Source organism: Oryx dammah, unplaced genomic scaffold, assembly GCF_014754425.2.
Source record: "Oryx dammah isolate SB20612 unplaced genomic scaffold, SCBI_Odam_1.1 HiC_scaffold_2, whole genome shotgun sequence".
Taxonomy (NCBI): domain Eukaryota; kingdom Metazoa; phylum Chordata; class Mammalia; order Artiodactyla; family Bovidae; genus Oryx; species Oryx dammah.
In genome coordinates, this window is record NW_024070186.1 from 57,209,611 (window position 1) to 57,232,391 (window position 22,781).

The window sequence follows — 22,781 nt, forward strand, 5'->3', positions numbered from 1 at the left end:
GAGTTCCTGGTGGAGTCTGGTCTAGCTTCTGCTCCTGGACCCATCCTCCTGAGCCTTAACCTTGTTGGCCGTGGCCTGTGACTTCTGTAATCTGGCCCTGACTGTTTGCTAGATGCGTCAAACTCTACAAGACCTAGATCAAATCAGACTGAACTTTCTTTAGGTTTCCCTGTCCCAACATTTTACAATATATCAAAGCAGTCTATAGTCAAAATATAAATATATATTTTACCTGTCCCTGTGATATTTTTTCTTGCTTCAAGGAAGCAAAGCCTCATAACAGCATGATTGCACTCAGTGTCCATCTCAAAGGAACAGGCTCTCAGGGTAGCCTGGTCATATGTAGGGTGGGTAGAGGGGCTCCTCCCAGCACCAAGAAGCTTTTGAGGCCCTGCATCTGAGATAGAGACAAGCCAGGTGACTTAATGAATAGAAACATCTGCTCTTCAAACACTTATGAAAAACAATAGGCCACCCCCATCACAGTCTCTGATGATTCCAGCAAGTCTTACAATGCACTTCCAGTCAATATCCATAGAGCCCCCTGCAGTTCACTTCCTCAGCCTCAACTTCACAGACTGATTGATCCCATTTTTGTTTCTCATACTCCATATAAGTTTACTGTGTTTTCCCCTGATATGAATTAATAGGGACTTCATTTTGTAGACCCTGATAACATCTTAGAGATACTGATATGTTCAAGACAAATGTGATCCTAATATCATGCCATTTTCAACTTATTAATCATTAATATTAAGCTTGTAAATAATTTAATGAACTTGAGATATAATGACTATGTATTTAAATCATCATTTTTAAGCAATGTTATTTGTTAGTGAGTTACCTTGAACAGGATATCCTTAGTGGTACTTCAATCATCTAATGACATCATCTTCACATCCCACTAATAAAAACTGGGGATATTCATCTCTGAATCTATGAATAGTCTGAACATACTTATGAAAAACTTATACAGAGGTATCTTCAAACATTCAAAGCAAGAAATCTACAGCAATGCTTCTTGTGTCTTTTAAAAATTTGACATTATCTGCTTTTCTTTTCTATTTGTCTCTCTGTGTTTTCAATCACAGCCACAATTAAGTCTGCTGTGAAAACAAGACTATTCCCCTGAGGGCCGATGCAGCAAAGAGGCAGAATTCCACTTTCTCCATGGAGGATTCAAATGAACCCGAATGATGAGCTCTTTGTATTGAAAACATAAAGCAAGTCAGAGTTTCATGCCTGCAGCCAAGTAAACTCCAAATTTCTTATGTTAGTTTTCTTCCTCCTAACAAATTACTCCCTCAGCTTTTCACACACACACAAACACACACACACACACACATGCAAAACTGTATCTGAAGACCAGTCCTTTCCTAATCTAATTCAGTCTCTGTGAGTTTATCCAACTGATACAACAGAACCTCACTGGCACATGAGGTATGACATATTCATTACCCAAATAAATTAGTCTAAGGAAAAACCTTTAGTATCTAGGGAAACTAAAATAAAATGTGAAAAGCAATTGTCAAGACATTTTGCTTAAGCATAAAATATTCATCTGCTCTGCTAAACTTCCATAAAATACAATATAATTCCATCTAATGCTCCACACAGGTTTCTAAAGCAAGAAATAATTTAAGATTTCCAGGTGGCATAATATTTAATATAAGCTCTAGACTAAGCCTGAGCAGCCTATCAAGTGAACACAAGTTCCCATTTTCCTACCAAGGAGTACCCAAGGTTCACTCAAAGGCAATTTGGCGAGGCTTATTGGCAAAAAATAAACTAGATAAAAATGAGAGTCCTGTTCCCCGCTGTCAGTAATTCAGAAACGCTGATGTAGCATAAGGAAAAGGAACAGCAAGCCATGGAGAATTTGCTAAGCCAAGTAAATCTCAAGGTTCTTTTTAGTCACTTTGACAAGACAACGGTATCACTAATCCCTGGCGCTTACAGCCAATCATCTATAATTCAGAAGCAAGCCCATGCACAAACAACCAGGCCACATTATTTTAGTTTCAAACTTGCACTCACCCGATTTTGATTTTAGCAGCCTCTGATAATCAGGGTGAAAGACATAGTGAGCATTTTCTGTGCTGTTGTTCCACAGAACAATTTCTCCATCATAACTCCCTACAGGAGCCAAGACAGAGAATAGAAATTACCAGAAAGTTAGATAGAAAATACGAGCAACAACAATTAGAAGAAATCATTGGCATAATAACTTACATAGAATCTGGCACTTTGTAAGTTTCCTCTATATATTTGGAGACATGAATGAATAGTAATTACTAGTGGGATTTTTTTTGCATTTATTATTTATTTATTTTAATTGGAGGCTAATTACTTTACAATATTCTATTGGTTTTGCCATACATCAACATGAATCTGTCACGGGTTAGTGTTTTTATTAAACTTTAGAAATTAGAAACTTCACAAAATACCATTCAGTAAGTTTGATAGAGATTATTGTAGTATCTTTTTTTTATTTTGTGGTAAGAAAGCATTCAGAATAAAGGCTTTGTAATTCATCAATTTGAGTCCTGGTTCTACCACCTACCAGCTGTGTAACCTTGGCAAGTTATTTACCTTTACTTGATGCCACAAATTCCTCGCCTAAAAAATGGGTTAATAAATTTATTTATCTGATAAATAAACGTATGCTCTGAAGAACGAAAAGCACGTACTGCCTAGAATATTACAAATGCTGAAATAGTATTAATAACTACTATATTATTTGTTTATTATTGAGGGCAAATGAATTTTCCTTCTAGGTCTCTGTTTCCTACATCTGTTCTTTTGTTGTATGTGTTCTGTTTATTTTTTCTCTTTTATGTTCTTTATTGAATGTTGCTTTTTCCAATCCTAGAACTTTCCCTACACCAGTCTTTTCATACTGTTCCATGCAGAAAACATAGAAAAGTCCAAACAGTGAGGCTAAGTCTGACCAAGCTGGTTTTAGAAGGAGCAGTGCATGCCCAGACCACTGTTCTCAGCAGCCCCAGGAGAAGAGCTCCCTAGTGAGCAGAGGGCCAACATCAAGAGGAGAGCTAAAGACTAGAGCTGAGTGGTGTGTACCGATGGTGTCCTTCTTGGGATTTGCAGAGAGAAGAGAGTAATGCCCACTGCACTCTGTATTGTCCTGGAGAGGCAACCTGTGTAACTCACAAACTGGCCAAAGATGATAAGCTTCCATGGGCTAGCTGTTCATGAGATATCCATCTTCTCTTAACATTTTAAAATGCTTCACTTGCAAAGTGTTTGACAGAGCATGTTCACATAGGATTGAAGGAATGAACGTGAATGAAGAGATTATTTATTCCCCAATTACAATGGTATTTTATGACACTTCAGTATCAACTACACAGTGATACTTGTTTTAATCACATTTCAGTATATGGTACGTGCTGCAGGGTAGACTTCCAGCAGCTATAGAGCAAATTCAACTGCAGAGTTGGCCCTCCTGGAAGTTCTGAAAACAACAAAATTCTAAGTGTAGATAAAGCAGGAAACCTCATATGGTAACACTTCATAGATATCCAAGCTTTTTTCCTGTAATTTTTCATTCCTCTTAATTAATGACATTTTTGGTCCTATAAAACAAATCAGGCTGTCAAAATATGGACTTTATAATTTCATGGTACAATCTGTCTTTATAAATTGTTTTCTTTGGTTGGAAATAATTCAACAATATCTGATCCTCTTTAATATGCCACATCAAAGTATGCCCATGGATCCTGTCAAGAGCTTGGATTTATAAACTTTTTGGGAGACCAGTCTTTAACCAACATTACTTAAAGTAAACTGTGCCCAGAGGGTGTTCCTGTTATGAAACATCTGAGTGCTACAGAAGTGTGATTTGTACCCAACAACCCTGAGGTTGCTCCTCAGAAAAGGACAATGAAAATGAAAGCTAGTATTTACTGATGGGCTTATTGTAAGCACTGGATTAAACCCATACACAGATTATCTTATGTGATCCTCACTATAAACCAACATGCTGATAAATTATTATTTGCCAGGGAAAATGGTATTTTAGAGTCAAAATAACTTGCTCAATATGAGGTAGTGGTAAGTTGTAGAACCAGGATCTGAAGCCCAGAGCTGATGTATGTAACCACTGTTGTACAGCCCTAGAAATAAGGACCAGATTTAGTTGAAAGTACAAGGACAGCTTCTTTAAGAAACCTGTTCATTTTGTAGTTGAAGAAAGGCTTTTTCAAAGTGAGGCAAAAGAAACGATACCACTGATTGTCAAGTGAACATTCAAGTAACCTGTAACAAGAGTTTGTGGAGGTGAAAATGCAGCACATAATATATCATCATGGTGTTGAATGCCTCCCTTCCATTCTTCAGGCTGGATGGAAAACTGATTGAAGTTCTGAGGTCGAAACACAGTAATAGACCTAGTGAAAAAAGGATATAGCAGTTAGCCATGGATATAAAAGTGATATAGATATGGAGTAGCCATCCCACAGTTGAATAGCATGATTTGAGAAGTCTAAAAGATGATGCTGGGGACCTCCATGGTGGTCCAGTGGTTAAGACTCCACACTCCCAATGCAGAGGGCCTGGGTTCCATTCCTGGTCATATTCCACATGTTGCAACTAAAGAGTTTGCCTGCTGCAACTAAAAAATATCCCATGTGCCACAACAAAGATCAAAGATCCTGCAACTAAGATCTGGCACAGCCAAATAAATAAATATTTTTTAAAAAATAAAAAAAAAGATGATGCTATCCAAAACTTTATCCCTACTTGTCATCCATAAGGCTAAATCCCAACACTGAACTTCCTTTTGAAGTCTCTCTTAAATTCCCTGGTAAATTATGAATATCAGAAGGTTAATCTTCCTTTCACAATCATTAACCAAACATGTATGCATTTATCAGATTAATCATCCACCACCAAGAACCTAAAAGCAAAATGTCTCCAAAGTGGAACCACTAAGAATTTCGTGGCAGTAACAATACAAAAGAGTAGAGTCTGTGAACAAATAATATTGGATAGTTTAGACAAAATCATCAAAGTTTCTTTTCATCAGTTCATCCAGGATATTTAACATGTTTATATTCCCTGTGGCATTTTCCAGACGTACTTGACCACAGAGTCCTTCCTCATATGGCATCTTGAGGAACTGTTTGTGGAACACTTGAAAATTCAGCTTCAAAGGAAGGGATGGAGGACAGAGATGTTTTCAACAGAAATAGTTTTTTAAAGGTCAGTATCCTGAGGCATTACTGGTGAATTTGAGGACAGATCAGAAAGGACAGAGAATGAAATGCCTGATGCCTGGTGAGGAGAGGGGGAGCTTAAAAATTACATACCGGAGGCATCAAGTTATAGGACCATCCTGTTTCCTCTTGATTGAACTCTGGCTACCAGCCTCTGGCAAGCCTCTCCCCACTTCTAGAGCCACACTCATTTCAAAGGGGCATTTGTAACTCCAGGCTTGGTGTCTCCACCCACATTCTCTCTTCACTTTTCTGAAACCTTGCTTCTATTTCACTTGCACTAAAGGTCTCCAATTGCCCTACCAGCTCCTCACCCTCTGATGGATGAGTTTGTTCTGGAAACTCTTCTGTTGCCAAATGCCCTGTTTTTCTTCCTGTTCCCTGACCTTTCACTCCTTGTACTCTGTTTCCCCTTCTCTCTCTTTCACCTTTCAATATGGACACTGTTGACCATCATTGCTCCACCCCTGGCTCTCTCATCAAAAGGGCTTGTGCAGGGGTTTTGTATACCATCAATTTTTGTATTGGTTTTTGTATTATTTTTGTATTGGTTTTTGTATTATTTTGGGGGTTTTGTATTCACCACCAGTGAATTTCCAGCCCACTTCTATACATGTGGCTCTTAAATCTACCTTCATTCATGACTTTTTCCAGTGTTGAGTTGTTCTCACTTGACAGCTGACAGTTCCATTATAGTTTCCATCAGCTAATATTAAAAATCTAAAATTTCTACCTTCCCTCCACAGGAGGACTCACCAAATTCTCAAAATTGATCAATAGATCAGAATTCCAAATTCCTGCTTGTCTTTCTCTTCCTTAGTCAAATAAAATCCTCAGATTCTGCCTCTGTGATGTTATATATTCATTCCTTCCTCTTTATTTTAAATAATCAATGACAGTTTCCTAGCTTAGCACTCACTAGCTCAAGGCTGAAAAATTGTAAAGGACTCTTAACAAATTTCACTGTCTCTAGGCTACCCACCTCTGGTACATCTTTCATCCTGCTACCAGATTAATCATTTCATTCAGGAGCTCTTCATATACATTCATTCTACAAACATTTCTTGTTTCCTCCATGAAAGTCCCTGCTCATGGTGCTATAGGGAACAGAACCTACAGAGCCTAACCCTAATAGATGGGTAAGATTTGGAAGAGGAAGTCACTCCAAGCAGTGCAGGGAAACAGCATAATCAAAAAGATAAGGCTAATATCCTGTTAAGAAAATATTTGTTAGGTTTTCCATTTCTTACACGACAAAAATCAAATGTGTGGACCTATTGAGACTCAACAATATTTGGATCCAATCAACTCTTTTAGAATTTTTCCCTTTATTCTTCTGTCCTTGGTTTTCAGAGTAAAATGTGAAAGTCCAGTTAAATGTTTGACAGGGCTACTGGAAACCACAGGTAAAACTGATACACCTTCCTAAGTGTTCATTTTACTCAAAGATTTTGGGAGAAAATTTTTTATATTAAAATAAGGATAGATGAATAAATGTAATAGAAGCAAAATTCGCCTGGATTTTATAGATAGAATACAAGGTTTCAAATAGATTCCCTCCTTGCAGGAGCTATTTTAAGCTGTTACGAGTATTTAGAGTTTGTTTCTGAAGCACATCTCATGTTCAAGCCAATCAGTACTCGTGTGTGTGTGTATGTGTGTGTGTTTAGTTGCTCAGCCGTGTCTGACTCTCTGCGACCCCATGGACTGTATCCCACCACACTCCTCTGTCCATGGGATTTTCCAGGATTTCTACTAGAGCGGGTTGCCTTTTCCTCCTCCAGGGATCTTCCTGATCCAAGAATTGAACCTGCATCTCCTGCGTCTTGGGCATTGGCAGGTGAATTCATTACCACCTGTGCCACTCGAGAAGACCTAAGCAATATTCTTGCTGCTCTCTAAATATGTTTTGCATTTCTAGCTGCCTTGTTTTTATTCACAGTGGGCTCTTCCATCCCTGCGTGGATTTCTTTCCACACACATACCCACACTACCTGACTATACACCCATTCATTAAATCCTATCTTGTTCTGTAGGCTTCCTTGATAACTAGTGTTGAAATAAATATATCCCTCTTCTGATCTCTTACATAATTTACATTTTACTCACAATATTTAATTCATATTATATAGTCTCTGCTCCTCTGCTATAGTGTAAGTTCACAGAAAACAGGGATCGTGTTTTATTGTACAACCCTATCATAGTGACCTACACATGTTGCATATTCAATAAATATTTTCAAATGATCGGATGAAAACTTCTCTGCTCAGATGTTACCTCCTTGGGGAAGCCCTCCCTGACCACCCAAGCTAAAGACTTCCTTGAGTCTCTCATTCCTCACCTACATCATTTTGATTACATTATCATTATGTGATATTGGGATCTATATCTATTTGTCTGATTCTTTTCTGTCTTTCCTACCATAAGCAAGCTCTAGGAGAGCAAAGCTTTTGTTTTTTTCCTCTCAGCATTAGTAGTGTCAAAATAGTACCTAGAAAATAAGAGGCATTTCATAAAAGTTTGCTGAATCAATATATGAATTACTCTACTTTTTAAATCAATAATCTAATATTAATGTTATTTTAATAGTATTAATACAAGGCTTAGCAAGACAAGATAGTATAAGTAAGGTAATTTGCAGTTCTGAAATTGTCATGAATTTTGTAAGCGTTTTATATGTATATATTTTAAATTTCCTCTTTACCTAGTGGTATGTTTGATGGAAGAGATTACCTTTCGATAAGGGAGAGTATGAAGGTGGGAATGAGATGGAAGAGGTCAGTCTATATTTATTATCTCTCCACCAATATTTAATGTCAGCTGTCTTCTTTGCCAAGCTACCATTTTAACTGGATATGCTTAAGGAGTACACCCCAAAGCACAAGTCCTTTTCATACCATGGTATAAAAAGTAGCCATTCTGATATTTGACCTTGTGTGTCAGAGCGGTGAGAAGCTAATTAGCTGCCAACTTTCCCTTAAAACCTGACCTGAAACTTTCATTTGAAATGACAGTTATCCTTAAAATACCTTCAGAATCCACACTGTATTTCTTACTTTGTACATTTCCAAGATAACTTTTTTCTAAGTTTGTGCTTTTGCCAAGAGTAAAATTGAAGTGCAGAACGAGCCAATTTTTAGGCCATTTTAAGAGTCTGAGAGATGTGTTCTTTCTGACATTGAAGGAGGTTACTAGTTGCATTCCACACCTCACATCTGAAGTCCTGGGAAGACTGCTACTGAGTCACTGCGTTCTTCTGATGACGGCCTTATCTCTAATTCAGAATTTAGATGTAATGACCAGTTCTGAGAAAGCAAAATTAGTTTGCCTGACAAGAGGCAAAAATAAATTTTTTAATGTGTTAAAAAATAATCTCTTCTAGGATGAATGAGATAGGATAATGAATTTTACCAAAATTTGTCATGTAGAAACTATCACATTGAGAACAAAAGAACAAAGTCAATTATTTGTTCTCTTGGGGCTTCTCAGTGGCACAGTTGGATGAAGAATCCACCTAGCAATGCAGAAGATGCAAGAGACATGGGTTCGATCCCTGGGTCAGGAAGATCCCCTGGAGAAGAAAATAGCAACCTACTTTAGTATTCTTGCCTAGGAAATCCCATGGACAGAGGAGCCTGGCAGGCTATAGTGCATGGGGTCACAAAATCAGACATGCATTTTACACATCTGTTCCTTCAGAGATTAATTGTTCATGTCTTGTTAGTCCAAAAGAACATATACATTGTTTTTAGAATAAAAAGGTTATCTCAAAGGTAGGGAATGAGTTCAAAATAAATCAGTTATTTTTTCATGCTTTTTCCTAAAATTTGTGGAGCCCAATTTTGGATACTGAAACCATCACAAAGTTAGTCTTGAGGGTTATTTGTGAATTTCACACATATTCGCCCCCATCCAGCCTCCAGCAAGATTATCCAGAATAAGTCACAGCTTTGGAAGTGCTCATTCTGATTCTCATCCTAATAATAAAAAATGATTGAGTCATATATAAGATTACATACAGTTCTTTAGCAAGGCAATTATTTTGAGAATTTAATATCTTGTGATAGGTAAGTTTTATTGTTGAGGAACTTCAAATCCCTAATTTCAATTCCCTTAAAAAATACTTTTAGAAATAGAATTATATCAACAGCTATTCATTGAGCACCTACTTTTTAAAGAATTCTGTGAAGAATGCTACTATCAATCATATTTTCAGAATTATTTGAAATTATATGAAAATTCTCTTTTTTGTATTTATATTTTTATATATTATATATATGTATTTATATAAATATTTATATATTTTACAGACATAAAACAAACAAAGTTTTCTCCTTTAACTGAAAGAAGAGAAATAAATGAAAAACTTATTTTTATTTTTATAGAGAGTTGTAAATATTGAATCATAAAATTTCAGGGCATAAAAATAAGATAAAATCTTAAACTTCATTATGATCATTTATTTGATTTTACCAGAACTATACATATCATATGACTACTTAACAAATGCAAAGGTAGTTCATCATCTCTTCATTTAGTTTTACCAACATAAACATGGTTAGGTGTTTAACCGAGCATTTTTTAACTGACGCGATGTCAATTTACAGCTTTGTCTCTCAGTACATTTTGCTTACGATGATAAGAAACATATTGTAGAATATCTGAATTTGGGTTCTTTTTTCCAGTGGAAGTAATCTCTAGATATGAATGGCTATATTCCTAAACAACCTAATGGGCTCTCTGATTCAGGCCTTGCTTAGCAGAAAGGGGCATTTTCCCTATCCTGCCTTGTATGCATCAACTCCTCAATTAGAACATGATGCCCTTGAGCAAAGGAATCCTGCTTTTTCACATTCAGCACACCATGTTTCCTAACTCCATGTTTTCCATCTAGGTGCAGTTTAAAGATATTTGTGGAAAGGAAAGGAGAAAATTATGGTAAGATAAAATTCTGAGGTATTATTAAGTTGATAATATGTGGTATTTTTTTCCCTTCAAATACGCAAAACTGATTCATTAGCTTTGATTGACCTGATCAACTTAGGCAAATTATTTCTTTAAAAGAATGTAATTGATCTCCCATGATTTAATGACTCCATCAGTAATTCAGGAATAGTAGAAAAAGCATGCACTTTGGCATAAACTTTTAACTCAGCTGCCTCCTAGGTTTGGCCAGGTTACTCATCAAGCCTCTCCTCCTCCTTCGTGAAAGAGAATTGGTAATACTTGGTTTTCTGGCTTATTGTAATGAAAGAATAGATTTGAATATCAATTCTGCTTTCCTCTTATTTGGAGTGTGACCATGGGTAATTAATCTCTTTAATCTTCAGATTTCTATCTATTCAATAAATGTTAAGTCATTCAACAAGTATCACATAACATCTAATAAGCATACATTAGATGTACATACATATTAATGTTCAATAGCTATATTCCTAGGTTAAATAAAGTGCAGGAAATTAGAAAACACAAAGACAAATGGGGGCGTATTTCCACCATAGGAGGAAAGGAAAAGGTTCTGGTAGAAAAGATATGTGAACGAGACTTCAAATAAGAATAAACATTAACTACATGAAAAATATTTGGAGAGAGATTTCTAGATAAAGGGAGAGAACGGGAGTGTGAAATGGTACGGCTTATATAGGAACACTCTGACAGCAGGTTTCTATTTGAGTTTAGAATTTACCCAAGAATGGAGTGTACAAATGAAGCTCAGAATAGGTCTGGGACACAGGGAGCTTTGGTTTTTTTGTTGTAGACATTTTAAAAATCATTGAACCAATGAAGTGACATAGATAAATGGTATTATAGAAATAAATCACTGTAGAAATCATTTAAATGAGTAAATCTATTTAAGAGGTAAAAGAGAGACATTTACTAGAGAAAAGGACAAATGAGAAGGCCGTGACCTTCGTGTACATAGAAACGATGCTCTGAAGTATACAGTCTAGTAGTATTGGAAATAGATTTGAAAAAAATATTTAGACTAGAAAAGAGATAAGGCTTAGTGACTACTTGATTGTGAAGTTGAATAAGAAGGATGACCAGGTAGATGACTAGGATGTCTAGCTATTAACTGAAGCTCTGAATCTAAGAGAAAAGTAGGTTTAGGGAAAGGAAATGAGTAAAATGGGCTTTCATGTTGGCTCAGACTATACACAAATTGCCGGCAATGCAGGAGCCCTGGGTTCTATCCCCAGGTCAGGAAGATCTTCTGGAGAAGGGAATGGCTGCCCACTCTAGTATTCTTGCCTGGAGCATTCCATGGACAGAAGAGCCTGGTAAGCTACAGCCCATGGGGTCGTACAGAATTGGACATGACTGAATGACTATCACTTTCACTTTCATGCATAATACACTCAGTTTAGAATGTGAAGAATTTGGGATTACAGTCAGATACATCCAGCAAGCAAATGAATGAGTGAGCTTAGAAAGATAAGAGCTGACGACAGAGATTAGAGATATCTACAAAATATTGCCTGCCTTCCAAGATGAAGCTAAGGATTAAGTTGGATAATGTATGTAAAGTGCATAATGCTACAAAGCTCTATGAATAAAATAAATTGATGGCATATTTATGTACCGAATTCAATAAATGTAATTTCTATTCCATCTTGGACAGAATTATCAGACCAATTTCTTTATTTAAATAAAGCCTAAAGTTAAAGTTACAGTATAACTTAAGAGCCTCCTCTGGATTTTAAAGAAAGCTTAATAAAGACTCTCAAACTCCCACTTATTTCTTCTCAAGTCACTAAACTATTAGGGAGTTGGCTTAATGGACTATCCTCCCCAAGACATACCAAACAACTTACCTGTTTTCTTGCCTCTTTTGTTAAATGCTTCTTGGTTAAAAAAAAAAAAAAAAACACCTCCCTGCAAAGATCTTGCAAAATCCATCCTAATGTAAGACATCTTGCTTAGAAAATATAAAAATATCATTTTCAAATTCATCAATATGAAAGTAAAACAATATAACTGGGAACATAGTCATTCAACTTTCAATTCCAACTACAGGATCCAAGTCCTGACAACCTTATGGAAGGTGGAAAAGATGGAGAAAAATGAGAAGAGTGATGTTTTCCTCCACTCATTTCAATCTCCCCCAAAATTCCTCCCCAGGGTTACAGAAAGTGATCACCTCCAATACAGATCAGATCATTGGGTGTTCTTTTTAAATCACTTTTAGATTACTCTATATATCTAATCTTTAGAAATTTAACCCTGTGACCAATTTTTTTTAAATGTCTTACATTTGATGATAATTTCTAACCATGGATGTCTAAAAAATATGATTAAGAAAATCGTGTCTCCAAAGTTTTGACCAACACATTAATTTTTAAAGCTCTTTTTGATAGGTGCAAAATTAAAGTGAATTGGCTATATACTACACATCTACTCTGCCATGATACTAGATAATTCTACTTATTCATTGCCATAGCCTAATTACAGAGAGCATTAGGCCATAGTCTACCAGAGCAGTTATGAGTTATTGATGGATCATGATTGCTCCCATGGATATGAAGAAGCTTTCTTTCAAAGGTGAGGATGATTAAATTAGTTCTTAATAGCAAGTAGAACAATCTGAACTATAATTTCTTTCCTTATAGTCAAACTACCTCTGAAAACTAAGCTCTGTGTGGCACTGTATTCTCTAGTCTAGTATGTTCACATTTGCGTTAGACACAACCCTTCCCTAAGTTTGATAAAAATCCCCAAATAAATATTACTTATTTTCTAGGTATAAAATTTGATTTAATCCTAGCTTCAAACCATTACAATCATATTTCTATAGTGAATAATCTTGGGCAAATTACCTATTAGAGCAATATTTCTTGAACCGTTGAATTTATGGACAATGTATTTTTGAAACATATCACACTTCAATTTTCTTAGGGCTTATACAACACCATAGAAAAGGCCCTGTTTATGATCCATTAGTTCTCTCAGGAAAAGAGGAAAACAAAGTAATCTTCTTTATAATGAAATGGAAAAACTGCTCTTTGAATACAGTAAGTGAAATGTGAAAGGCTCTTCTCTACTCTGAAGTGACGGAGGTGCTAACACAGATTTCAGCAGGCTGCTCCCCTCTTGTGCTGCAATTGAAACTGAAACTGAGAAGAAGAAATAGTTCCTTTTACAGTTGAAGGAATGACGTTTATACATTAAGAATTTATTGACTATAAAATTTGGGAAAGTTTCAGATTTAACACTCAGGAAGTGGTATTATGTTGCTATCTAGAATGGTTAAGGAAAAAGACAGGTTCCTAAAGCCAGGAGAAAGCACTGTTAACACTCCTCAAAGCCTCTCAAGCTACATGATCTTAAAATATTTTATTCATTAAGCATCCAGCCAGGTCCAAACAGTTTCACTCATCAAGGTCACCAGCAAGTTAAAGACTCAGAATTAGGATTAAATCAGTCGAAGACTCAGAAAACAGGATTTCTGGATTCTTTTTTCTTTTGTGGTGGTGGTGATGGTGGTGGTTTAGTCTCTAAATCGTGTCTGACTCTTGCAACCCCATGGGTTGTAGCTCACCAGGCTTTTCTGTCCATGGGATTTCCAAGGCAAGTATACTGGAGTGGGTAGCCATTCCTTTTTTCAGGGGATTTATAAAAACCTCTCCTTTTACCTTCCTAGAGTTTTGCATGACGTCTATCATACCTGTCCCAGCCTGTAACTAGGATTGTCTTCTTAAGAACCAGGATGTGTGAAATATCCACAGCTCCCGCTCGCCCAACATTGAGTGTGTGGTGACAACAGCCACTGAGGTCCCAGACCTTTAAAAGAGAAGTTAAAATCAGCTTTGAGATAAGAAAAGAAAATGTCTTCTCAGTGAGTACAGCAATGAGATGTAATAGGATTATTTTACACTTTTTTGTTTACGTTCTGCACTAGGGTTGATTCACTTGAGACGCATAATAATTAAAGCCTTCTCACCACTTAAATTTATCTCATATGTTTATTACTCTATTTGTAACCTTATCAGTCTACTCTGATAATAGTTGATTCAAAGGCAATACATCAGTGTATATTTTTAAGGGGGAGGCAGTATAAAAACATGAAAAGCCTCATTTTGGAGTCTGTCAAAATCCTGTTTCTTTCTCCAAGTATCTTTCTAAACTTTGATTTCCTCATTTATCCCTTTATTTCAGGGATGCTTGGAATTGTAAACATATAATACAGAGCTTGAAATACAGTCATCATGTCCTAGGTTTCCTATCTTACAATAAAACCTCCTGTTGACAGTGTGTACCAGACCCACATCCACAGAAGCACAAGCAGTTCTAGCTTACCTCCTCAGGCAGTGGGATAAGGATGTTGACCAATCGGTTCACTTCGGGAGAGAAAGCAATTAGCTGTTAAAACTAAGCCCTGCTACGAAACATTGTTGGTACATCATCAAAGGGCAGTTGGCACTTTCTATCGAGATGAAAATCCATATACATTTTGCCTCAAAAGTTCAACTTTTAGAAAATCATTACTCAGAGATACTCATATGTGAAATTATGTATTTTAAAGGATTTTCTGGAAGCATTGTTCATAACAGCTAAAAATTTGAATCAACTTAATTGCTCATTAACAAGGAATTGAACATCCAAATATGGAATATCTCTACCGTAGCATATAATGCAACTATTACAAAGAATGGGTCATTTCCAATTGTCCAAACTGTCCAAAGCCAATCAGCCATAGGACCTTCAGCAAGTTGTTTATTTCCTTAGGTTTCAATTTTCTCAACTGGTATAATAATAGTACCAAGCATATAGAGGGGTGTGTGTGTGTGTGTGTGTGTGTGTGTGTGTGTGTGTGTGTAAAGTGGTTAGGACAGTGCATGATTCATAGTAATATGCAATAAAATTTAATTAATATTATTCTTGTTGTTGTTTGCTTTCATATAAATCGGTCTAATGCTCACAGTCTAGAAAGATGTGCAAGAAACTAGTACTACTGGTAGCCACAAGTGAGGAGAAGGGAACAGGGGTGAGAAAGACACTTTCTTTTCACTATATATATCTTTTAGGTTTAAAATTTTATTGTGTGCATACATTATTCAAAACAATTAATTTAAAAACAGAAACTTGAAAACCATGATAAATAGGGCAATACTTTTAAATCTTTGATTGCATAAGTACTGGATTTGGGATTCTAAATTATAAATGTGATTGGAAAAATATCATTCATTCTTGTTTCTTTTTAGAATATGGCCTGTGCAGCTCAACCTTGATTTATGCATCCTACACAGAAGTTGTCAGATTTCAGAATTCTATTGTGCTATTGTGATAAAGATAAATGTACCTTCAAAAGCTGTGATTGTAATACTAAATTCACATTAACTTCTAAGATGTCAGCACTCAAGCTGAGACATTGAGGGGTATACATGCTCTTCACCCACATCACCTTGTTTTCCTCTAAACAGGGCTTTTATAAAGCCCGCCTAAAATAATACTCACAGAAAAGTAGTATAAAGATTTGACTGCCCCCAGATCCTATCAAGCCCCTTAACTGAGACCAGTTTTGCAACCATCTACAAGTCTGCCCTACCCTGGACTCTATGACTAGTTACTTCCCAACATAGGGATAAAAACAATCTAATCGGTTGCCTTCTTTTTTAAGTCCAGTCTTGTATCCAAGGACTGGTATGTGAGATAGTCACTTTTTTTTTTTTTTGCCTAAGTCACTGTCTGATACGCCAGTTCCATTTACTTCAATTTTATTCCACCTGACTATTGGGATTAGAATTATCCCATTATCTTCACACATTTAACCATTTTCTCCCATGAAGATGTTATTTGACTTAAACCCATGCTCCTAGTCCATACCTCAAGCCATTATCCTTCCCAGAGGTCACATTCTGCTAATTTCCAGAGATGCTCACTGAAGCATGCTTCACAGTAACCAATGCAGGCTAGAATTCTCCTAAATACTTGCCCCCAAATTCCACAATGTTCTACCTACAATAGCAACCCACTCCAGTATTCTTGCCTGGAGAATTCCATGGACAGAGGAGCCTGGCAGGCTACAGTCCATGGAGTCGCAAAGAGTCAGACACAACTGAGCGACTCTCACTCTCTCACTACCTACCTACCTACATATCTAGGTAGCTTTCCACTACCATCCCCAGCAGTCTGCTTGAATGCATCATACACCCTAACACAGGAGGTACCTCTAATTAATAGCCTTCTGATCCCACTTATGACAGAAACTTAAGAACAATTCAAAGCTTATTCGGGAAACTGCCTTCTGTTGTCCCAAAGTGTCACAAGTCATCTCAATCCGATACTGTCATCACTTTCAGTGCTGAAGCGAGCAGAGAAGATTCACCAGTGGGCATGATTTTAGATTGTAAGAATCTAGCTTTACCTGAAATTTTGATGATTTCTGCAAAATAATATAGCATTTTCCTCCCAGAAGAAATTAATAATAATTTGATAACTGAGAGGATAAAACAGTTAGTTTAGGATAGATAATAAATAAGATTGATTGTTCTTCCTACTATCCTTCTTTACTATCTTATTGATACTTACCTTCACATAAAAATGCAATTTACAAAATAGGTTGATTTTAAGATATTCATTTTCTGAAAAACTTGCATTCATGTCATTTTAAAAGTTTATGTACTTGCCCTGATTTCTCAGTTTATAAACTGAGAAAAATGAAACCAAAGACATTAGCTAAAGCACACGAAAAGTATTCAGGCCTCTTATTCCCCAAAGTGGTCCTCTATCCAGAACACTGGAAAAGGCTTTCTGAAATGAGTAAGACAAGCTGTGATGTGATTCTAAATAATTTATTCAGAAAAATCATTTATTCATTTTTCCACAGAGGTTTATTTTCCTAACAGCTTTGTTATTAGATGGTTTGAGTTATTTAGTTCTTCCTTTTCTCATCTCTCTTTTTCCAAAACCAAAATTACCAACACAGATATAGCCAAAGCTGTGTCTCCTCGCACAATGTTTTAGCCCCCTCCTATCTGGATAAAGAAGCGTCACTGTGTTCGCACCTTTATGGTCCCATCTGTGCTGCCAGTCAAAAGCCGCGTCTCATTTGCATCTAGGGCCATCGTGCTGATTTCTGCGTTGCCATGGCAACCGGTAAACTGTTTGACTTTCTGCCCAGTGTCTATCATCCAGAAGGAAACGGTCGACCCCACATCAGAGCTGATTACCTATGAGAAAATAACATTGCAGAGAAATTAAATATAGTCCCAGAATTCACCGTTTTTATTTCAATCAAAATATCCAGCCTGTGCATTTCCGCTAGTGAGTTCCACCAACAGTTAGAGACATTTTTGTAATGTATTTCCTTTCTTTTGCTAAGCTGATAACGTTTCAATTTCTAGGCCAGAACTGAGGTAATGAAGTCATGATTCTCTTTATCAGAAAAGATAGGAATCTTCTTCCCTTACCCACTGTTCAGCTTAGTGTCTAGAGACTATCCTGAAATCGAATCCTACTGAAAATAAACTTATATAAATCTTTTACATTTAGATGAGAAAGTTGATTTTATCAGTCATGATGCTCTGACACTATTCACTCTACGAAAATAAAACTTTTATTACATATCAGCTTTCATTTAGCATTCAGAAGAGAAAGCACCACCAGCCATTATGGGGAAAATTTCACATCAGCTGATTTCTAGAACTACTGCTTCTAATGCCACTAGTTCCTTTCCTCAAGGTACTGCATATATTTTCACAATCAACATAATTATCGATGGGTCACTAAAAACAAAGAATCCAGGAAGGCTGAATATAAATCTGCATATACACTCCAAGAAGAAGGCAACAGAACAAATGCAAGGATAGGATTACATCTAACAGTCCCCCAGTAAGAAACTTAACAGTGTCAACTAGACCGCTTATTTAAGCTCTAGGTAGTTAGATGCCCTGTAAGAGATTTATAGGTTAAAATTACTTTGCTTATGTGACATAGGGATGCGAAGGAATGAAAGAAAAAAACAAAAGACCACTAAACATTAAAATATGTAGGTAGAAAATTGCCTGAAGCAATATCTAGATTTTTTAAAAATTTGAAGCATAACTTTATCCACTTACGTATTGATTACCAATGTATAAATATAAACTTATCAGGAATTTGTTAAACTAGAGTGTCACATTTTCAGAATTAAATGGGTTAAAATTTATCAAATGCATTTTCAGAAGACCTAGAAAACTGGCTGTTATGCATGCATTCACCCATTCACTCATTCATTCATTCACCCTACAGGCATTCATTGAACATCCACTGGGCACCAGCTCCATGTGGGCAGTGGAGCTTCACTGATGAATCTCTGCTCTCAAGGGGCCTGTGGCCTAGGCTTGTACACTAGAATCACTTTAAAAATCACAATTTCAGACCAGACCAGAGTTGGAATTAGACCAACTGGACTAATTGGACCAGCAGTGGAATTTATATAGGTTACTTAAGCATGCAGCCTGGGTCAAGTGCTACTGGGCTAGAGAGAGAAACAGACAAATAAATAAATGCTCCAAAATCTTACAAGTACAGAGGTATCAGCGCTCCATGGTCTGGGGACACAAAGAGTAAAACCCCAAATCCATTCACTGGAGTGGGGGATGGGGATAAAATGTAAGCAGGCTCAATCAGGGATTGAAGGTAGGAACAATGAGTGCCAAGCCCTTTACATTCATTATCTCACTGGACCTTTATACAAACCCTGCAAAATTATGTTATCACTCTCTTTCTACCATGATAAAATAGAGATTCTAATCAGCTAAGTACCATTCCCAAGCTTATAACAAGGTTTGAATCTTAGACCTTCTATGACAAACACATCAAAAGCCTTCCTCTGTTTCATCATTGTACCCCAGATAGTTAAAGTGCTTAGAAGAGAGAACTTGGAGTCTCTTTCAAGCATGAGAAACAGTAAGAAGTGTCATGAAGCCAGAATGCAGACAATAAGATAAATGATGGAATATCAGGTGAGGATGCAAGCTAGCAACAGATATTTGAACTCTTTAGTGAGCAATGTCAGAGAATAATAGCGTGTATAAAGTTTTTGTTGTTGTTGTTAACTGGGAAAGGGTTCATATCTCTCATTGGTTATCAGTGGCATGTATGACTCAAAATAAAATTCAGAATGATTTGTTTGTTCTAATAAGGAAGAGAGAAGAAGTGCATATTTTATTAGTTAGTTTGTGAAGATACCTCTGGCAACAGTGTAGAAAACAAACAGGTTGTGAGAAGACCATTCAGAGGCTGATGTTATACTCCAGGTAGAGATGCTCACCTAAGGCAGTAGGTCCCAGAAGCAAAAAAAGAAGAAGGATTGAATGAAAGGGCCACCATTTAACAATCTTTATGCCTCAACAAAGAACTGATTATTTGCATGGGAGCTCTTGTAGCCCTTTTTCCCCTGATATTGCAGCTCTCAATCAGAAAATTTCTTAAATGATGTAAAACTATATCTATGCTACACATTTTCTCTCAGTGAACCAAAAGTAGCTTCAGTGTTTAATTACCATTATTAAACTATAGCATAATTTCTTTATATATATATTCATTCCTCCCTTTGGTATGAATTAAAGCCTCCTTTCCCCCTCCTCTCTTATTTCCACATGAATTAATTCTACAATTTAATAAACTAACAGGTGGTTCCACTTCAGGCTGAGCAGATATTAGACTGAATGAATGGAGACCCCTCTTTTTTTTCCTGAATAGGCTTCAATTTTATTTATCTCTACACACAAACACATATCTATACCTATATCAATATCTCTAACATCCATACTCTTGTGTTGTTGGAAGAGGGTGTTTGCTATGACCAGTGCATTCTCTTGGCAAAACTCTATTAGCCTTTGCCCTACTTCATTTCATACTCCAAGGCCAAATTTGCCTGTTACTCCAGGTGTTTCTTGACTTCCTACTTTTGCATTCCAGTCCCCTATAATGAAAAGGATATCTTTTTTGGGTGTTAATTCTAAAAGGTTTCGTAGGTCTTCGTAGAACCGTTCAGCTTCTTCACTGTTACTGGTTGGGACATAGGCTTGGATTACTGTGATATTGAATGGTTTGCCTTGGAAACAAACAAAGATCTTTCTGTTGTTTTTGAGATTGCATCCAAGTACTGCATTTTGGACTCTTTTGTTGACCATGATGGCTACTCCATTTCTTCTGAGGGATTCCTGCCCACAGTGGTAGATATAATGATCATCTGAGTTAAATCCACCCATTCCAGTCCATTTTAGTTTGCTGATTCCTAGAATGTCGACGTTTACTCTTGCCATCTCCTGTTTGACCACTTCCAATTTGCCTTGATTCCTGGGCCTGTCATTCCAGGTTCCTGTGCAATATTGCTCTTTACAGCATTGGACCTTGCTTCTATCACCAGTCACATCCACAGCTGGGCATTGTTTTTGCTTTGGCTTCATCCCTTCATTCTTTCTGGAGTTATGTCTCCACTGATCTCCAGTAGCATATTGGGCAGCTACTGACCCAGGAAGTTCCTCTTTCAGTATCCTATCATTTTGCCTTTTCATACTGTTCATGGGGATCTCAAGGCAAGAATACTGAAGTGGTTTGCCATTCCCTCTCCAGTGGACCACATTCTGTCAGCACAACAACACAGGAGAAGACTCTACACATGGATATCACCAGATGGTCAATAACGAAATCAGATTGATTATATTCTTTGCAGCCAAAGATGGAGAAGCTCTATACAGTCAATAAAAACAAGACTGGGAGCTGACTGTGGCTCAGATCATGAAGTCCTTATTGCAAAATTCAGACTTAAATTGAAGAAAGTAGGGAAAACCACTAGACCATTCAGGTATGACCTAAATCAAATCCCTTATGATTATATAGTGGAAATGAGAAATAGATTTAAGGGACTAGATCTGATAGACAGAGTGCTTGATGAACTATGTATGGAAGTTCATGACATTGTACAGGAGATAGGGATTGAGACCATCCCCATGGAAAAGAAATGCAAGAAAGCAAAATGCCTCTCTGAGGAGGCCTTACAAATAGCTGTGAAAAGAAGAGAAGCAAAAAGCAAAGGAGAAAAGGAAAGATATAAGCATCTGAATGCAGAGTTCCAAAGAATAGCAAAGAGAGATAAGAAAGCCTTCCTCAGCGATCAATGCAAAGAAATAGAGGAAAACAACAGAATGGGAAAGACTAGAGATCTCTTCAAGAAAATTAGAGATACCAAGGGAACATGTTATGCAAAGATGGGCTTGATAAAGGACAGAAATTGTATGGACCTAACAGAAGCAGAAGATAAGAAGAGGTGGCAAGAATACACAGAAGAACTGTACAAAAAAGAGCTTCATGACCCAGATAATCAGGATGGTGTGATCACTCACCTAGAGCCAGATATCCTGGAATGTGAAGTCAAGTGGGCTTTAGAAAGCATCACTACAAACAAAGCTAGTGGCAGTGATGGAATTCCAGTTAAGCTATTTCAAATCCTGAAAGATGGTGCTGTGAAAGTGCTGCACTCAATATGCCAGCAAATTTGGAAAACTCAGCAGTGGCCACAGGACTGGAAAAGGTCAGTCTTCGTTCCAATTCCAAAGAAAGACAACACCAAAGAATGCTCAAACTACCGCACAGTTGCACTCATCCCACACACTAGTAAAGTAATGCTCAAAATTCTCTAAGCCAGGCTTTAGCAATACTTGAACTATGAACTTCCAGATGTTCAAGCTGGTTTTAGAAAAGGCAGAGGAACCAGAGATCAAATTGCCAACATCTGCTGGACAATCAAAAAAGCAAGAGAATTCCAAAAAAACATCTATTTCTGCTTTATTGACTGTGCCAAAGCCTTTGACTGTGTGGATCACAACAAACTGTGGAAAATTCTGAAAGAGATGGGAATACCAGAGCACCTGACCTGCCTCTTGAGAAATCTGTATGCAAGTCAGGAAGCAACAGTTAGGACTGCACATGGAACAACAAACTGGTTTCAAATAGGAAAAGGAGTGTGTCAAGGCTGTATATTGTCACCCTGCTTATTTAACTTATATGCAGAGTACATCATGAGAAACACTGGACTGGAAGAAGCACAAGCTGGAATTAAGATTGCCGGGAGAAATATCAATAATCTCAGATATGCAGATGACACCACCCTTATGGCTGAAAGTGCAGAGGAACTAAAAAGCCTTTGATGAAAGTGAAAGAGGAGAGTGAAAAAGTTGGCTTAAAGTTCAACATCAGAAAACGAAGGTCATGGCATCTGGTCCCACCACTTCATGGGAAATAGATGAGGAAACAGTGGAAACAGTGTCAGACTTTATTTTGGGGGCTCCAAAATCACTGCAGAGTGATAGCAGCCATGAAATTAAAAGACGCCTATTCCTTGGGAGGAAAGTTATGACCAACCTAGATAGCATATTCAAAAGCAGAGACATTATTTTGCCAACAAAGGTCTGTTTAGTCAAGGCTATGGTTTTTCCAGTGGTCATGTGTAGATGTGAGAGTTGGACTGTGACGAAACCTGAACGCCGAAAAATTGATGCTTTTGAACTGTGGTGTTGGCGAAGACTCTTGAGAGTCCCTTGGACTGCAATGAATCCA

General features: G+C 37.1%; 1 protein-coding gene across 1 annotated transcript in view; it reads right to left on the reverse strand.

Moving 5' to 3' along the window:
- WDR49 (WD repeat domain 49) overlaps window positions 1-22,781 on the reverse strand; it is a 167,223-nt gene that overhangs the window by 41,859 nt on the left and 102,583 nt on the right. The window contains exons 9-13 of the mRNA XM_040248294.1: window positions 17,243-17,407; window positions 13,903-14,018; window positions 4,279-4,409; window positions 2,038-2,136; window positions 233-397 (exon numbers count right to left, since the gene is read on the reverse strand). Of these exons, the coding sequence (XP_040104228.1) occupies window positions 233-397; window positions 2,038-2,136; window positions 4,279-4,409; window positions 13,903-14,018; window positions 17,243-17,407 (676 nt within the window). The remainder of the gene's footprint in view (window positions 1-232; window positions 398-2,037; window positions 2,137-4,278; window positions 4,410-13,902; window positions 14,019-17,242; window positions 17,408-22,781) is intronic.